Genomic DNA, 19,679 nt, shown 5'->3' with positions numbered 1-19,679 from the left:
TGTTAGATAAGCCCAGGTGCAGCCCCACTGTTCCACCCCACTTGTACGACATGTTGGGTACAATCAGAGGTATTTATTTTAGATGCCAAAGCGCAGGAATAGGAAGGATATGGAGACTATTTAGCTACCCTAAAAGCCCATTTGTGATAGTGGTAAGAACTGACACAGGAGTTACTTGGCTCCCCAGGTCTTTAACATCCCTGAGGAGCTTTGAGGGACTTCCCAGTCTGCGGCAGAGCCACAGACTTCACTGGAACCCCATGTCCACCACTCCCAAGTGTCCCTGTTAAAACACCTGGCTCCCTCATCGCACCGTAGCCATACAGTGCCGCGTCCTCTAGAACAAGCACATCCTCAGCACAAACTGAAAGCTATCAGACAAAACAAAGATGGAGAGAATATTCCCAACCTCAGATATAAAACAGCTCCTACCGCAGTTCTCATCAAGCATAACGACCGTCTAGTGTCCTGCTCTGCAGACAGCAGCCGCGCATCTAGGAAACGGTTAACTGCCGCCGAGCACGCCGACGTCAAACCCCGTCTCAGAGCTCTGCAGGGACCAGCTCTGCAGGGACAGGGATGCTCCAGAGCTCGGCCCTGGGGCCCTGGATGCCCGAGTGAGTCCCCGGGCGAGGGGAATACCGGCGGCGTGCGGTGCGGGGCGGCCGGGGAACCGCGTGCCGAGGGAGCTCAGTGATTCATCCCGGCTTGTAAAAACAGGAGACGTGGAAGTCTCTTTGTTCCGCTGGCTGCTGCAGAGGCGAACAAGCCTCCCTTTGTGCGGCACTCGGCTATTTTAAAGCATATTAAACAAAGGAAGTTACAGCAAAGGCAAGCGAAAGACTAAACAGCTCGGCACCACTTAAGTGAAACATCACGTACGAAGAGGATGAGATTTGGGGCCGACGGGCTGGCAGAAGGGAGGCGAGCGAGCGTGGAGGCTGTGCAGCCCGGCACATATGCTGCTGGCACTTGGCCCTGCGCCGTGTTCGACCTCCACCACAGACCTCAGGAGTTTACATTAGTGTCCAGATGTTTATTTAGCCACTGTCTTCTGAAAGCTAGGTGTGGCCTTGCTCCTCTCTTTCTGACCAAAATGCCCTTTGAAATACAAGCAAAATGAAATCAGTTATGTTTATCTTAGTGGCTTCTAACTCACAGGCAACCGAGATAGGAGTGTGGAGCCCTGATGCGCTGCTGCCCTGAGCCACCAACCAAAAATGGCCTTGGGTGGCAAGATCTGCGTTGCGCTTAAGAGTAACACAGACGTCTTGAAGAGTTGGAAGAAGAGTTTTGAGGATTTACTCTGCAGTGCTTGCAGCTGCATGGGCTGGCAGGGAGGGGTCTCCCTGGGGACAGTCCGGGGAGAGAAGAAGGTTTTGAAAGCTGTGAGAGCACAAGGCACATGCTCTGACGACAACCTCTCTGTCTACTCAAAATCAGAACGGCCTCACAAAATATGTTATCTGCCCCTTCACTCATTTGATGGACAGCAAAAAGCTCTAAATCAAGACTGGTCTAATTTCAGGTGCTGCTCAGGCCCACTCAGGTCTATTCACTTTGTGCCTGACCTGGGCTGTATCCTGCATGGACAGGCAGGTAGCTGCTGAGAAAGAATACATTTTCTCCATCCCTCATTTCTATATGACAGACCTGTAAGAACTCAGGAACTAGCAAGACCAGGATTTCAGCTGGGAAAAATCCTTGATCCCATTTGCTATTTGGGGGATGCACTGAGCATGTCCTCCTCCAGATCCCAAATGCTATATTAGGTAATAAGAGATGAGGGGGTCCTGGGCTTAGATCTGCAGGACAAGCGGGGCTGCGGACAGCTGCCTGGTGCCAAACGACACGTTAAAGGGTGGCCACCAAGAGAGAAAATACCTCTTCTTTATCAGCAGGCCCATGACTCACAAATCCTTCTGAGACACAGCAGTTGCCTGAGCTGGAAGCTGGGACAGGGTGAGAATGCAGGAAAAGAAGAATACGTATGTTGCAAGTAATGCACATAGGTGCTTATTCTGCTTCTCCAGGCAGCACCAGAGCCTTCCACGGATCATTTTCTGTCACTGCAAAGCTGCAGTGCCACACTCTGCTCGCAGCAAAAGATTAGTATAATGTTAAGAAAATGAATTCCCTTTATGTTGGTTTCATTCCCTGCAACTGGGCAGTTTTCCAGGTATTTTTTTTTCCCCCCTCTAATTTAGAAAGTTAAGGGCACTGAATGGTGAGTTGTTCTGCGGCAGAGGCGCACAGCTGGAGCAGCTTGGGCTGGTTTGCAGGGATGAGGCACTGCTAGGAAACAGCACATCCAGGGAACGGAGTTCCCCTCCTCTGCCATTAGCTGTGTGTCCAGCCCCCGCTCCTGGGACTGAAGGGTCCCAGGGTGCCAGGGCTGCGCTCCTGTGGCTCACACCAATGTCACTGCGAGCAGGCTCATTAGCTCACAGTAAGATTAGCTGCTCATTTCCTCTCTTCTTCTGTAATTAACTCACATCTTATAAAAAGCATACGCACACGTTTCAGCTGACGTTTTCCGAAACCCATCAGCTTAGAGCCAGGATGCCGTCCCGCATGGCGCTTCCCTCCAGCGATTCCTTTTTGGTGCAGGACTTCTGAGAATCACCCTGCCACCACGTATGCCGAGATCCTCCCTCTCCCTCTGCTGTTGTTGCAACTCTGGGTTTTCTAAACTACGTCTGTCAGGAAGGAGACAGGAAATTCGAGTCACACTTGCAACAGCTGTGCCATGCCTACTATCAGTCTCGACTGACGTAGTTTGGCTTGGGTGGCGTGGGGCCAGGAACTCGGCGAGAGCGGAGGTCAGGCAGATAGGTCGCTGCTGATACTGCTCGTGCACTCGGGAGCATGCTGAGCCTCTTTGCTTTTTTCCTATCTCTACCGTTTCTCTTTCCGTTTTTTCTGTAATGATGTGGAGCCCGAGCATCCTGTTTTCAAAACATCTGACTTGTTTTGCTATTTACCGGTGACAAATTTCAATGCCTTTGGCCGAAGCAGGCAGTGGAGCAGGATACTTGGCGAAGGGAAGAACCTGCCCAGTTGAGGCCCGTTGCAGCCTCCTCCAACCCAGCGGATCACACCGTTTGTCTGCCACCAAAACCCAAAAGCCACAACCCCCCCCCCAAAGTAATTAACGTCAATCTTTACCACTGAGGGAGAAAGGCGAGGGAGGTGTGAGGCCATTTTATACAGATGAAAGCGATACTGGAAGTTGACCAAAAAATGCAGACATTTCAGAAACTGGTTATGAAAGACTAAAGTTTGGGGAACCTTTGGCTCGAGGCAGCTGTAAGCCATTTGCATGCAGAGGGATCACAACTCTGAATTACTGCAAATAAGCAATTTTGAATTTCACCTTCACGAGTCCAGATTTTTGCATGCAGCAAAAAGAACCTCACCCCAATCTCAAAATGAAGGGTATGAGGGTCCATGGTGGTGGTGCAGCCTTCTCTGCAGCCTAAACCTTCCTCACATTTCACCCTGGCTTCTCTCAAAAAAAACCCCATATTCCTTTTCTTGAAAGCTCTGCCTATAAAACTTTTATTGCTTCCTTTACCCCTGCACGTTGTGGTAATCGCTAACAAAGAAGAAACAAGAAATAACACGGGATTTCTTCAGTTTTTCCACACAATCAGTTTGTGATTCAGCATTTCTGATTTAATTAATTTCCAATTAGGAAAAAAAAAATCCTAACACCGGGCTCGTGCTGTACGAGTCAGAACTGGGTTTAAGCGGCCAAAAAGCAGGGCTGCAGCGGGCACAGCCTTCGTCCCAACGACGGGGCGAGCCGGGGCTGGGGCCGCAGGACCCGCTCCAGCGGAGCACGCACTGCTGCTAGCGCTGCGTTAGAGCCCGGCTGCGGGAGCTGCGGCTGGGCAGTGGCGGAGCCGGGGAGCGGACAGGCTGTCCCGCGGTGCGAGGGCTCTGCGGGCTGCCGGGCGCTGCCCCGGGGCAGGGAGCTCCTCCCGCCACCGCCAGCCTCCGGCACACGAAGAGATGCTGAAGCGAAACCCGGCTGCGGTGCTGCGGCTGTGCAGGACGCGGGCTGGGGAGCCCGGCTCCCGCACGGGGAGTTGCGGGAGCATCAGCTCCCACAAGTTGCACAAAGGCACTGCGCGTTTCGCTTGCTTTCCAGCGCGCTCTGGCTCTCCCCCTCACTTTTACAACAGCATAGTTTTCTTACTTTATTTGAGCACCTTACACCTCGCAGAAAAAAACCCCAAAACTTCCCTTTCGCTCACGGCGCCTTAAAGACTGAAGGTCCCAGAGAGGGGCGAGCAGCTCCCTCGGAGCGCAGCCCCCGCGCACGGTCGGTCCGTGACTTGCGCTGGCAAGTGGTGCCGACACAACCCACCGCATTAAAACCAAAATTAAACGCTTACCGAAAAGACAAAACAGCAATAAAATAACGTACCACAACGCTTGGAGTTTGACATTATTACGGACAGACAACAATGAAGATAATTGACTTTTGAAGTGATAATTTGTTAAATGCGGGCGTTTTCACTGGGTTTCTGGTAGTATCTGTTCCGAGAGGACCGGCGCTAATTAAAACCTCTTTCACTTCTCAGAAACCTGCCCGGCGCTAAGGATCGCTCTCCCCACACCGTCCAGCCGCCCGTTTTTTTTACTGGCCGTAGCTCTGCGGGGGGACACCCGCACCTCCCTGCCTGGGACTAACTCGGAGATGCTCTCCGGCACGGACGCGCAGTCGGGCCGGGCATCAGGCTGCCGCTGCTCCGTATCCCCCGGCTCCGCATCCCCCCGCCGCTCGCCTCACCTTATTGGATGCCATCTCGCTGACGGAGCGGTAGGTCTGGATGGTCTCCAGCTGATCCAGGCACCAGTCGAGCTCCTCTAGCGTCTCCATGGCCAGCTTCTGGTAGGGCTCCTCTGCGAAGAGGCAGACGGACATGTAGTCGGGCTGGCGCGCCGGCAGCCTCTCCATAGCAGGGCCGCCCGAGCCGCCGCCAGCCCCGCCGGAGGTGCCGCACCGCTCCCTCATCATGCGCCCGTCGCCGCGCTCCCCTCGCCGCCGGCGAGCAAATCCCCGCCCGCCGCTGGCACCCGGCACGGCCCCGGCCCGCCCCTGCCCGCCCCGGCCCCGCAGCCCGCCCTGCCCTGCCCTGCCCCCGCGGGACGGGGAACGGGGCGCCCCCCGGGCAGGGCCGGGCCGGGCTGCGGCTCCGGGAGCGCCGCCCCCCCGCCCCCGGCTGCTGCGGGGGCTTCGGCCCGTGCCCGGGATGCTGGTTCTGCGCCAGCCCCGCTCCCTGCCTGGATGGGGCTCTGCGCCCTGCCAGGACCTGCACCCCAACAGCCCCGCTCCCCCCGACAGCAGCTGCGCTCCCTAACCCTGCCTGCTCCTGCACCCCAACAGCCCCGCTCCCCCTGACAGCAGCTCTGCTCCCTAACCCTGCCAGGATCTGCACCCCAACAGCCCCGTTCCCCCTGACAGCATCTGTGCTCCCTAACCCTGCCTGCTCCTGCACCCCAACAGCCCCGCTCCCCCTGACAGCATCTGTGCTCCCTAACCCTGCCTGCTCCTGCACCCCAACAGCCCCACTCCCCCCGACAGCAGCTCCGCTCCCTAACCCTGCCAGGATCTGCACCCCAACAGCCCTGCTCTCCCCAACAGCAGCTCCGCTCCCTAACCCTGCCAGGATCTGCACCCCAACAGCCCCGCTCCCCCTGACAGCATCTGTGCTCCCTAACCCTGCCTGCTCCTTCTCCCCAACAGCCCCGCTCCCCCCGACAGCAGCTCTGCTCCCTAACCCTGCCTGCTCCTGCTCCCCAACATCCCTGCTCTCCCCAAAAGCAGCTCTGCTCCCTAACCCTGCCTGCTCCTGCTCCCCAACAGCCCTGCTCCTCAGCCCTACTAGCCCCTGTTCCCCAACTCCACCAGTTCTGCTCCCCAGAACTGCCTGCTCCTGCTCCTCAGCCCCATTTGGTCCCACTCCCCACCAACCTTGCTGCTCCCCAGCACCGTCTGGTCCTGCTCCCCAACCTCTGCCAGCACTCCCCTAATCCTGCCTAGTCCTGTTTCCTGCCAGTCCCTGCTCCCCAGCTGTCCCTGCTCCCTGTCAGTCCCGGCTCTCCAGCTCTGCTGCCCTCATGCCCTACCAACCTTGACCATCAACTACACCAGCCCTGCATCCTGTTGGTCCCACTCCACTCTCCAGTGCCACCTGCCTGTGCTCCCCAGCCAGCTCTGCACCCCAGCCCTGACAGCCCTTGCTCCCACCGAGCTCTGCTCCTGGGCCCTGCCAGAAGGACAACGTGCTCCTAGTCGGCTCTCGGCGTCAAAGTTAAGGTTTACATAAGCGGATACAGTGAATCATAAAATCTCCCCATGAATGTAACTGCTTCTCATAATATCAGTGACATATGCTTACCCCATAAATCTGTCAAAGTTAATGGATTCAGCATTTCTAATGGCACTGGCTGAGCAGGTAACAGTGACATCAGAGGTCAGGATTGCTACGATATACACTCAGCAAGGCTGTATACGTTACACGTATGCCCCAGACATGTGTATGCCCTTGCCTTCAGTCCCCAAGGGCTGCCACCTCCCCACGGCCTCAGGGCAAGGATCTGCACCTCCTGGGTACCTGCCTCAGTAAGGATGGATCCTCTTCCTCACTCACCACATGCATAAAGCCATGAGCATTGCTATTAAGTACCGTATAGAGACCATCCCTTCAGTGTCTGGAGCTACCCGGCAGAAGGCAAACGCTGCCAAGGAGTCATTCAGCTGTAAATCGCAGGGAGCACTTGGCACAGACACATTTCACAGATTCAGTAAATCCGATTCTTTGTGGCACTGAAAGTTAATGTTTTTTTCTGTGCTCACAGGGCTCCAAACACAGCAAATAATCTCACTCTTGCATACTTCTGTGATACATATATCAAAAAACAGGTGGAAATGGCCAAAACACACAGAACTTGGGCGTATTTTTCTTTCTACCACACATATTCTCTATCAAATACTTTATCATATAAATTAGCTGACCTGGAAGGGCTCAAATTCCTTGTAATGTAAAATGTTTGCATTGATAAAACTAACAGGGGCTGGACCATGGTTTTAGGAAGAGGAAAAAAGACTATGCTTAAATACTGAACTATACTGCATTACCAAAACTTGCTCCCCTGCTCTAAGACCTCTGAGCAAGCAGAACCATGACCAATGTGCATGGAACAGGCTCACGGAACCAGAGACAGTGTCTAGAGACCCTAATTTAGCTCTTTTGGGGATTTCCAGCCTTGCCCTGGGTGGGGGTCGCAGGACCTGCTGCCTTATCAGTTCAAGTCTTCACCTCAAAGAACCATCAGGACAATGCAAGACCAAGCACCAGGATCTGGCACTTGATATGGGAGGACTCCTTTTCCCCTCAGCTGAGGCAGCATCCAGGCTACTCCCTGACTTTGTAATCCGCGTTTTGAGTAACAAAAAAACCAAACCAAACAAAACAACACCAAAACCCAAGATATCACAAGTAGAACAATATGAATTAGGAAACTTCAGGGCTTAGGTATAGAGCAAGAGGGTTTGGCTACTGCCAGCTCTCAGTACTTTACATTTTGGTGTTAGAAGCTGAGATAAAAACACAGTGAACATCTTACACATTCAAATTGCTTTCCAGTATTTTGAGCAGAGTATATCTGGGCAGCTGTGCAAAATGACCCCTCCTGCCCACTGCTGGCCTGCAGCCTGAGCTGCCCTTCTGCTTCACCCCGGTGGGCTCCCTGAGGGAGGGCTGCCCTCAGTGGGGGTCCCTGCAGGCTGTTCACTCAGGTAAAAACACCAGCATTAGCACACACTTTGGCCTTTTCAACAAAAGCTTGGAGAGGACAAGGTGATTAACTATTTAAATGCAGATGGTTTGAAAACTGACACTTCAAATAGCTCAGGTGGTTTCAATGGCAAAGAGACAGTAAAGTTACAGTAAGCAGTTTGGGCAAAGTAGCATTTTAAGGAGAAAAAAATGTGAGTTCCTCCACTGTTCAAAAGCTGTTTAGTGCCCAGTCTAGAAGTGGATTTCCATACAAAAAGCACTGTTATAATTTTCCTTCAGAACTTGCTTTTTCTGACACTTTTTGTCTGCACATTCCCACTGGCCAGCCCACAGCTTCTCCCAGGTCTCCCTACCCAGGGAAAGCTTCTCACTTGACTACCTCTGAAATTCTGAAGTCTCTTGGTTCTGACTAACTCCATCTCTTAAAGAAATGAGTCCTGTGAAATGAGGCTCTGATAGTGTGCCTCCCTCCAGCTGGATGCATGCCTTTCAGCTTCTCCACCCTCCTTGCCGCCTTTGGGCCTCAGTCAGCCATTTCTCACCTGCTATTGAGTTTTAGCTCCATTTGTTCAGCCGGTAATTACATCAAAGATAGCACATTCCTACCAGAAATCAAGACAGCCAAGTAAAAGGAAAGATGCCATCCTCCTCGATAGAAGGAAGACAGCCTGAGCTCAATCCTTCTTAGAAATTCGGTAATTGACTCCTAAGGCACTTTCCAAGTGACCCCATGTGAGGCCTGATCTGGAAACCCCAGCTCCTATCAAACCAGCCCACCTCGGGCATCTGTGCTGCTTCCCTGTGTGTTAACTTGTGAGTATCTACAAATAAACTGTGAAAGCCCTGGCTAGGATTCCACAGATAAGGCTAAATTTGCACCAGGTGTTTCTGAAAAACCTGAAATGAAAATACATACTCCAAGTCCCTGGTGAAAGGTTGGAGGATACACAGCCGTCCACAAATAACAGTCAGATATAATGGCAGTTAGAAGCTGCTCTCTACCAATGTAGTAACTTTCTGTGGGAATGATCTTAAAAGGGAATAACACATTTTCTAACTTTCTTCATGGTTAATATTCACGGGCATGTGCCACGTTAATCATACCTCAATGTTTTACACCTGACTTTTTGACATCAATAAGGGGAACCATGGTCTCTAGCAGAACCTAACACAGAGCCTCCAAGGAGCAGCAGCTCCTCCCTTCCTGACCCATTGGGCCACCTTCCACTGCCCAGTGGTTCCGCAGCACCGGCCCTTGCAGCCGGCACAGCCAGTGCTGTGGCTGATACAGCGCGATACGGGAGCACGATATGCTCGTGACAGCCCGTAACACCTCGGTGCCTGCCCTGCACTGCAGAGTTGGCACAGGAGGGGACTGGGAGCAACAGGAAGGCTAAAATGCAAGTAGGAGAACAGAGGAACCTCTACAAGAGCGGGGGGAGAAGACAAAGAAGCCTCAAAGGAGAAAGATGAAGCGCATGGGGATTCTGTCACTGAGCGGTATCTCGCGTCACCACGGGGATTCACATAAACAGCAAACAGAAGGTTAGATGTTGCATGACATGTTCTTTCCCTGAATCCAATGTGAGCATCCCACTGACATCAGGAGAGCAGAAACACTGCCAGAAACACTCCAGTCACAGACCTCAATAACCTTCCCGGTACAGCTGATGCACGTGGTCACTTACGGAAAGTGCCCTGCAGCTTCTAGATGTGGTCTCCTGCAACACTACACGATGTGTCTTCAACTGCATCGTGTTTCAGTTTATATTTGGGTGTTGTGTAACCAAGCCCTTACCCGTACAATTATAACCAGCCCTTCGGTCATCTTTCCTGGTGCCCTACATGAAATCGTTTCCGAGACAGAGTAAAGAACTGATTAACAAAAGGAGCTTGCTTCAGTTGTCAGATATCACGTGCTGTCTGTGCACAGCTTCTGATCCCAGCAGCGATTCAGCAGGAACTGGGGTGCCATTTTGTCACAAGACCTGATGTGCTGCCAGCCCCTCAGAGGACAGAGGGCTCGAGCCCCCAGAAGCAGTGCACTGCTTAGTGTGACGTACTGAAATGCAGTTCGCTCATGTGCTGGTATTTGGCAACAACCACACCTTTGGTATTTTTTGCCTTCTATTTGTTTTTCATCTCTGTAAGATGATGGAATATACAGGATCTCCCACTGGAGAGATGACTTAGCAGCCTTCCTTCAGGAGCTTTTTCCCCTTTACTGGCTTGGCCATGCTATCCTCTCCTCACAGTGAGTGCTGCTAATGACTACGGACTTGAGGCTTTTGTATTTCTTATTGGATACTTGAAAAGTGAAAGGTTTTGGAGATTATCCTCTTTTTGTGGGAGTGCTTCAGCCCAAGAGCAAACACACACTTCATCAGAAGGCCTACAAAGTGTCACAGATGATAAAGGAGTTTAATGTGCACAACTCTGGCCTGGTTTTCTGCCTTGCCATCCCCAGCCTGTGCCACGCTTGTCTGCAGCCCCTGGCTGCTGCCCGGCTGCGCCTGCCAGCCTTCACCCTGGATAGCTCTGAGCACGAGGCCCGTGTTATCTGCAGCTGCAGCTGCGTGCTCTGCTTCCTCTCTCAACCCACAAACTGTCTGTGCCCATCCTGTTACCCAAACATGCTGCAAGGCGGGATGGCGGGGCAGAGACCCGAGTCCCCGAGCTGTGGGAGGGAATGGTGGCTTTGCCCTCAACTAACGCAGGACACCGAGTTAGGAAACGTTCTGAAACTACATCTGAACACCAAAAGTCAAAGTGAGCTTTCCTCTCTCCTGATTCTCTCAGGATTCTTCTCTCTCGCCACCCTTGTCCCCTTCAAATGCATTGAGGCATAGCAAGTTCTGCTTCTGGCAGAAAGGTTAAAAAGTTTTAAGAGTGGCCAAAACACCAGATCCCAAACAGGAGAGTTTAAAAAGTTGCAGAGGAGCTGCAGTTTTCCTCTTTGCCCAGTAGAACATTGCAGGTGCCAAATAACCAGGTTTTCCATGATCTAGCAGTCTAGTATTACTAACAGGCTTCTGTCTAGTGAACAGATTGTCCAGTTTGGCAGGTCAGAAACAATGAATACAGATACTTGCAGACATCTTTACAAACCCATCTCCCTTCAACTCTTAAAGACCAAATGAGGGACTGACTGTACTGGGAAACGACTTAATTCCTAATTCTGCAAAGAAAAGAAATAGTTGCTCCTAATGGACTGTAACTTTTCTCATAATCCTTAGGAGTGTAGAGTTTAAGGCTCAAGAAACCCCTAAGAGTCTCCATTGGAAAGGGCTGCCAAAAAATTCAGAGAGAAACTTTTACAGTGAAGGTTAAAAAGCAAAGCATTGCAGCTTAGAGCAGCTTTAACACAGTATACCCTATTCCACATGCAAAGCCACTTGTTTACAGTGAGACATCTTCTGGGTTGTTTACTCTTACTTGCATCCTGGCTGCAATAAATTGCAGCTACTTATTATAAACTTCTTCAACATTGAAGCCGTCTTTCCTACAAGCAGGCTGTGCTCAGCTCCAGCCTGCCTTCACAGCAGCGAGTCCTCTGAGGCAGCCACTGAGGTCACCAAAGTGTCCAGTGACTCCAGTGGATTTAATAAGAAAAAATTACCACCCTGTCTTAACCTTACCCCCAAAAAAATTCAGATCTGGGATCTAATCTGTTCATTTAAAAGTAAGATTAACAAAAGCAGTTGCTGGCCTTTGCCTTAGAAAGGCTTTAATACTGGATCTGTTCCTGAATCCAGTATGTACAACACTGAAATGTTCCCTGACCGTTTAACAAACTGATAAAACTCAACAAAACCTGGGGCAGACAAACACTTGCAAGAAACAGAAGATTAAACTGTAAGTATCAGAGAGGAAAATGTTTCCTGAGTCCCACTAGGGACAGGGATACAAAGGGCCAACAGTGGGTAGATGTGGTAAGCTGAGCTCCACTACGGCTCTTAGGTGAGCTGGGGCTCTTGAAGTCCTTGTGTCCTTGTATGGGAACATGTAAATGTTTATCCTGGTGCACGAAACTGCTGGGAGGCACTGAAAACTCTGCTTTAGGAAATGTCTGAAAGCATGCTCCCAGGCTCCTCACTTGAAAGCAGCATTCAGGGTGTAATTTAAAGGCGTACGTAATTCTCGGTGCGAGTCCCCAGGACACAGCTCCTGCCCCACAGGTTTCAGGCACATTGGAATGTTTTGCTTATTTACAGGTATTAAAAGTAATTTACAAGGTAAAAAGAAAAAGAAAGCATGTTCAGATATGGCCATTTCTTTAAAAATCACAACCATATACGTTAGAAGTCTTTATCATTTAGATCTCATCAGAGGACTCTAAGACAACCCATTTTTAACTACATAACACACTATATTTGTTAGAGTGTATCACAATTGTTCACATTATTATAGATGAGAGAAGGGAGATACTCTAGTTAATCATGTGAATGACAGATTATTATTTAGTGAGCAGTATAGATACCATTAATGTTTACTGAAGGCTTCATTTACACTTCTCAGTCCTTTACTACTAATGGTGAAGAGCTTATATCTCAGCGAGCTGGCAGAAGCCTTCTCTGTGGGATCCTCACATATGGTCTGACCCACAAAAGACTGATCCAACAGCTGAGCTCATCTCTGCTTCAGCTGAGACCTGTTTGCTTAGAAGTTGAAAGAGGAGAGAAAAAGAAAGGAGGAGGAGAAGAAGCAAAAGGAGGAAAAACAAAAGGAAGGCTGGTCTATGAGATTTACTGAGGTACCCACGTGGTCATGGCTTAGATGAGAGTCACACAGATCCAGGTCCTCAAAGGTGCTCCCTCCCGTTCCCTTCAGCAAAAGAACATGGCTATTTTAACTTCAGAAAGCGAGGTTCATTATATGCCCTGCAATAATTGCTAGCCAGTGTCTAGCATCACTCTAAACCCAGGAGCACGGAGCATGTTCGGTCAAACAGGTTTATCAACAAACAACGTGCCAAAACTTGATAGAATAGGGACCTGTGCAGGCTGTCGGCCATTTACCCTTTGCCTTCCCTAATGTAGCTGTGGTTGCTTACAGATCATGTGGACATGTTTACATATTTATCCTTGACAATGCTGAGTGAATAACTGACACCAGGTTATTTATTTGTTTAATGCATCCTGTTAGTGCATTCGTGACTACTCATGAGCAGAGAGCAATTTCCTTGAATTAAACCATTGTTCTAACAGATCCAGCAAATGCATTTGAGAAAACTGTTCTGGAGAGGGGTTTGAAAACTCACAGGAAACAAAACCAAAGGCACAGAGCACAAACACAGTGATTTGGTTAAAATCTGCAGTGAAAATGTCCAGGTCTGACAGCACCATCTCACAAACCGCAAGCACTGGAAAACCCTTGTATCCCCTTTTTTCATAGATGCCCTGTACATTTTCCTATATTCAGGGAGTCTATGGACCACATTTCCAACTTTTCCACACACATAAAAGCTGGCCATGTACTGAGAAGACTGTATCCCACAGCACTACCCAACACCACACGTGCCAGCAACACACAAGCATGTTCCTTCTTGTAGGTTCCCGGACACTTGCGCACTCCCAGCCCGCTGGACCGTGGGGCTGCAAGCACAGAGGAGTCTGAAATCATGGGAAAGACAGAGCAGTGAGCTGCACTTCCCCTCCTCCCCAACACTTCATTGTGTGCAATGAAACTAATTATATCTTTTGCAAAGATAAGTGCAGATGTGCTAAGGAAGGCACAAAGCCCCAGCACCTGTGGAACAGGTGGAGCCAGTACATTCTTGAGCAACTCCCGCAACAAATGGACCATCTTGCCCTTCTCCCCCCTCTCCATCATATTTTTGGGACTCCAGTTCGACCAGTAACTCTAGCTGTCCCCTCTCACATTTCTCACACCTGCAGCTAATACTGCAGCCTCCCTCTGCCATGCAAGGGAGGTGGGAGCAAGAGCAAAGGGCTCTGGGTTTGCTGTCGGCACGGTGCAGCTGCGCCGGGCAGTGAGAGGGCTGTGGAGCGGGGCCAGCGGTGCTGGAGCTGGGCAGGCTGCAGGGGCACGGGCTCTGCATGCAAATGAATGAGAAGCAGCACGGCTCCGAGTCATGCTTTTAGCTAAAAAAAAAAAATGAGGACTCTTCTGTTACTCAGCACTAAGACATGAGATGTGGTGAGAGGCCAGGGTAGCGAGACCCCTGCGAGAGGAGGCGACGGCGTTAACCGGCAAGGACGCTGCCAGAGGTACACTGAGGAGGTGGCACTGGAGGAGATCCAGCTGTGGGGGAACGCAGACAAAATGTTAACACAGGCCCAAAAGCAGCAGAAACAATAGAGCCTGTATTCACAGATGATAGAGGAAGATAGAGAGAAAAATTGAAGTGAAAGCTTTCTACTGCTAATTGCGAAAACTGCCAGGAAATGAGTGAGATGCTGCTGCCAGGAATAAAGTTTGTGATACTGAAATTCTCGATGAAAGTCTCTGACATGCCACAGACCAAAGTAAGGCCACGGTTTGGGTGAGGAGGGGATGCTTTTTCTTTTTTGTTCTCTTCAAAACAAGAAGGAGCAGAAGAAACCAATTCTTCTGTAACACTGCTGAGCAATCTGGCATTAGGAGCTCCCTAATTAAAGACAGGTCCTTTCTGGCACACGCCGTTTCAGCTGCCCAGAAAGGCTGCTGGGAAAACTCGGCCCCCAGAAAAAACAGCTCCAAAATTGCTGAAGACGCCAAAGCTGTGACTACAACAGCACCCGCCAAGAACTGCGGGGACACATCCAGCTTCAAACTGGAAGGCCCTGGGGAGCAGGCAGAGACGCCTCACCCAGTGAAGGCACAGGGACTGCTGAAAGCAATACGAAAGGCTGAAAGAAAAACCTCCTGCTGTAGGGAATGACACAACCCCAAAGTGCTCCATGTCCTCATGCCGCAGCCATCCCAAGAAGGAAGAAGCCACAGCTCATTTAAGTACTGAGGAGGAGGGTTCCAGGGAGGGGGGGATGCCTGCAGCGTGACCCAGCTGCCGGTCACTCCATGGCCATAGCAGCAGGGATGGTTCTGAGCCGCCCGTGGCTGAGCCAGCTGCTGCGTAACTTGAGCGACGCTGAGCAGCAGCAGTATCAGCCGGGAGAAATGTCACTGGAAGGGGGGGGATGGCTCTTCTGAGCTATCTTTAGCCATCTAAAAGTTAATCAGCTAAGCTCCCCGCACGGTCAGTGGAAAGTGGCCGGGACCTCCAAGGGGTGATCCTGGGCTATTCTCAGCACGACTGCTGCCATGGGCTGAATCACTCTCTGGAGGTGGCTGTCCTTTGTTAACTACACAAGTCACCTCTCTAACTGCAGCCATAGAAACTGGCTTGGAAGGGACCTCTGGAGGTCATCTGCTCCAGACTCCCACCCACTGAGGGACTATCCCCAGCTAGTGACCAATATCAGCCTGACGCTCGAGGAGCTGTAGAGCACTGTTAAGATAACCCACATCCTTCCTGTCATCAGCCACCAACTGGACCCCCAGCCTTCAGCACCACCCCGAGAGTCTGGAGCTCTGGCTGGATCCAACCCTCGCAGCAGTGTCTGTGAGGCCAACGCTGCTCCAGCTTCCACATGGGGATGCTGTGGGAAATGGTGTCCAAGAGCTTATTGCACCAGCTACACCCACCCATGGCCCCCAGGTCCCCACAGCCACACCATCCCCATAGCCCTTGCAGAAGGAGGTCAGGGCTCTCAAGTGCTACCTGCCCTTGGCAAATCTGTGGCCACCATTCCTGATTTACTTTCCTGTCCGTCACACGTTTGGAAACAGACTCCAGTGGACACTCTCATTGACCTCTGCAATGACTGAGATGAGTCTGACTAGTCCATAGCTCCTCAGATCCCCTTTGCCTTTCTCTAAGATGAACCTTTTCCCTGCTGTCACACACCTTCCCAGGCAGCATGGTTCTTTTTGAAGGACACACTGACCTTACAGCCACAAATCCTCTCCCAGCCCAAATCCTGTGGATTTGAACACATGCTCCACCTCTAGGTTGTCCCTAACCTGCTGGGGCCTCATTGCTCTCTTGTTCCCAAGCAGTTTGGGAGTGCTGGAGCCCAGGCAAAGACTGTCTGTGAAGACTGAGATATAAAAAGACACAGAATACTTCAGCCTTTTATGTACCAGTTGTCACTGAGCCATTTCCCCCATAGAAGAACACGTTTTCTGAATTTTCTGTACCCACGTTGGAGTTCCCTTGCTAGTCACAGCTTCAGCAGCCTTTGGTCTGTCCACATGCTCAAACAGCACTGTTACATCCCCTCCTTGTTACCAGTCCTTTTCACTCTTTGCCTGCTCTCCTTTTGCACTCTGTCTCGCTAAGGAGCTCCTTGCTTCACCGAGTTGGCTTCTGCTGAAATTCCTGATCTTCCTGCACAACAGGATGGTTTGCTCCCCAGCTCACAATGGTTTCCTTCAAAAAACAGCCACTACTTAAGTTTAGTCTATAATTTTTAGGTGGCTGAAGTTAGGTGAAATTAATCTTATGACAATGGCAGTCTTGAGACCAAGCTGTAAATGGACACCCTGAGCAACAAACAGAAGAGCTTTGCAGAGACCTGGTGCTGGGCAGCCTGTCCCCTCCAGCCTTGCTTTGATCACAGTTCCTGCAACCCACCCCAAGGTGAGTGTCAGGAGATTAGTCATGGGCAGCCACCCAGCCACTGTTTTGAGGCAAAAATGAAACTTTTCAAGGAAATTCATACCAAGAGAGCCCAGAGTAAGAGCCAAGCCCTGATGAAGCCAGTTAAGGCAGAACTGGACAAACCTGCAAGAGTCCTGATTATACCCACCCTTTCTGGTGTGCAGGCTGGTTGGGGTGGATCACCAGCCAGGTCATGAGAATCAGGTCACCGAGGACCCACACGGGCTGACAACTCACTGAACACACTGTTAGCAGCAAGCAGGCAATTGTTCACCAGTTAGCCTGGAGCAGGCTGACTGCAGTTTGCTATCAGCGAGGTGGAGAAGTCACTCCATCCCGCCAGGCTCTGCGGCTGCCCACAGCAGCGCTTGGCATTAGTGAGTCCTCTACGGGCAGTGTCCTGTGTCCCCTGCGCTGGGCAGTGAGAGAATTGCTCTTTCTGTGAGAGGATGATGATGTAGAAGAGGCAACTAAGAGCTGAGACAGCCACCTGGGATAATCTCAGCAGCTCAGCCTGGGCCTAGTGCCTTGCTGTGCACAAGAAGATGAAGCTCTGAACCCAAGGAGGAGGCAGCTGGAGGCGGGTATAGCTGTAGTTTTTCAGGGACTGCTGATAGGAGAGCCTGTGATATCCCCTCAGGTACCTTAAAACCAGACTGAACAAGAGGATGCTACTCAAAGACTGCCTTGCAAGGAGCAGGATTTACCAAATGCTTATCAGAGAGAAGGACCAGAGGGCAGTCAGTGGGCACTGCAGCAGAGTGCAGATGTCTCGTCCTGAACCTTCCTTCCTGCAGAAGAACTGATACTAATGTCTCTCTTCAGCTGAGATGGAGCATTGGAAACCACTCAGAAAGGACGAGCTAATAAAAGGTCCTGAATTAACCTGAAAAGGTACTGGCACATTTATTTTGTGTGTTTCCAGGTGCCAGATCCGCCTGCTTTCTGAAACAGCTGTGTAAACCTCACCTTTAAAAATGCTACAGTGTAAAGATTCAAGATCAAGATTCCCAAAGCAAAGTCAACAGACACTGCACCTTTGCATGACAATGAGGTGCAAAAATGAGGTGTAAGCACATTAAGAACACCTTAAGGTGGCTAATAGAAGCTATGAAGCTTCCCAGAGAGGTAATTTCTGATCTGAAGATAAGGCTGAAGGTTTAATTTGAAATGCCAATGAGCAAGGAAAACCGGAGAAGTTCTGAAGCAGGATTTAGATCAGAGATACCATCTCATGGTAGGATGGGATGGAGCATTTTACCACAAGGCAGGCAGTCCCCATTCCAGAAGTGTCCTTTCCCCCCAGGGCAGCTATAACACAGTGAACAATACAGGGAGCTGCCACAAATCAGAAGGGTAAGTGACAGTGCTTTTATGGTGCCAAATGGAAGTAACAAAATGCAGGAAGCATCTTGTCAGATGTCACTTAGCAGCCATATCATGGGGGAATCTGGGGCTGGGATTTGCCTGCATAGTAGGAATTCCTCAGTCCAAGGAGAGAGAGAAGCAGAAATGGCAAGAGGAGCAGAATCTAATCTTGGCCCCTCGAAAGATCGCTCAGTTCCAGCTTTATCTCGGGGAGCAAACACAGGCTCTGGCACATTATCGTTTTACTGACCGGGCTTGATTGCTTGTTGCCCTGTAGGAGCAGGGCAAAACAGGAGGGAAACAACCTGCAAGAAGTCTCTCTCCTACTCAAATTTCATGAGAGAGCTGAAAGAACACTGAAAGTGATTTTTCCAATGCTGCTTCGTAAGGAAATAAGCACACACCTGGAACTCACTTCTGAGGGCTGCTCACAACTGCCAAGGTCACGCGAACTTTTAAATGAAGTGAATCTCCCTCATACCTTTACTCAACACGCTCCTCAAAGTGCAGCAAAACCAGCCCCCAGAGCTGCAGGGTGGGGATGGAGATGACCATCAGAAGGAAGCCTCCAGCCCAGGCCTCGAGCTGAGCCCAGGGACTGAAACCTCAACTCCCTGTCAATCATGGGGAGCCCAGACTGTGTTTCTATTGCTCTAATTAAACACAGACAGGCTGGATGGAAGCAAGATGAACACTTGCTTGTGTGAGTAGAAATGTTTCCTTCCTGAGCCCACGGTGTTCGTGTGAACACACGAGTGTGAGAGAGAGGAGGATACGATTATGAAACCACCCAGCTTCGCATCCACCTGGGCCGTGCAGCCTATTATCTCACTGGATACATGTGGGCTGCCTCGGAGAGGGCTGGTAAGCTTACACGTGCAGGGAAACCAACTTGGCTCCTGGAAGCAACATCATTGTGCTAACGAGGCACTCCACCTAAACTAATTAGCCCTGCCTTCCAACAGGCTTAATTAGGTGGGGCATCACCCTGTGCTGTTGTGGCGAGACGGCTTCCGGTTCGCCCATGGTCAGACAGAGAACTGTGCTTGGAGACCCAGTGCCATGTCCTGACCTGGTGCCATGCCCTGACCCAGTGCCATGCCCTGACCTGGTGCTGTGCCAGCGTGGGGGGGGGGTCTCACCCATGCCTGGGCCCGGAGGCTGACCCACCCCTGAGCTGTCTTTCTGGGCATGTATCTGTGCAAAGCTCCCTGCTTGCTGCTTGAGAAACCTCCACCTTCTTGAGAAACCATGAGCTGGCTTTCACAGAAGGTCTAAGACAAGGAAGGAACTATCTACACAGACTACAGCAATGATTTTAATGCAATAAAGGCAAAAAAACCCAACCCTAAAACTGAAAGGTGCACAGGACCAACCGTACTCCATTTCACTGTTTCATAAGCGTTTTGCAAATCACAAGCAAGAAGATCTGCATTTGGGTCTGCCACAGAATGCTGCTTTCATCCACATACCCATCTGTAACTATTAAATCAGGTTTTGAAACAGGTTAACCTGGAGATAATAAAACTTATGGTCTAAACATTCTGCCGACAGTGAAAGCCCTTTGATTGTGGTGAAACAAATACTGGGTAGGAAATGGCTGAGGAACTTCAGGAAGGAATCCTAGAAGTACAAAGCACAGTGCCGATCTACCTGAAAAGCTCCACTTGGCCACTGGCATGAGATGTAAAGACAAAGTTTATTAGTAATCCTCAGCTCTTCACAAGGAACATTATTCAGAAATGTTAAGTGAGGGTCAGAATAAGGCTGCCCACACCACCACAGCAAAGGAGAACAGGCTACTGATCAAATGTTAGCCCTCTCTAAACCAG

At 50.7% G+C, this 19,679-nt stretch overlaps 1 protein-coding gene across 4 annotated transcripts in view; it reads right to left on the bottom strand.

Moving 5' to 3' along the window:
- Positions 1–19,679, bottom strand: part of PDE4B (phosphodiesterase 4B) — a 209,633-nt gene that overhangs the window by 22,422 nt on the left and 167,532 nt on the right. For 2 of the 4 annotated variants that reach the window (XM_062003176.1, XM_062003177.1), the window contains one exon: positions 4,802–4,914. In XM_062003176.1, the coding sequence (XP_061859160.1) occupies positions 4,802–4,914 (113 nt within the window). Of the gene's footprint in view, positions 1–409; positions 761–4,801; positions 4,915–19,679 lie in introns of those variants that run through there. The other 2 variants (XM_062003178.1, XM_062003179.1) reach the window with 2 other exon arrangements.

Source organism: Colius striatus, chromosome 10 (genome assembly GCF_028858725.1).
Source record: "Colius striatus isolate bColStr4 chromosome 10, bColStr4.1.hap1, whole genome shotgun sequence".
NCBI lineage: Eukaryota > Metazoa > Chordata > Aves > Coliiformes > Coliidae > Colius > Colius striatus.
Note: the sequence above shows the minus strand (reverse complement) of the source record. Positions and strands in the feature narration are given on the sequence as shown.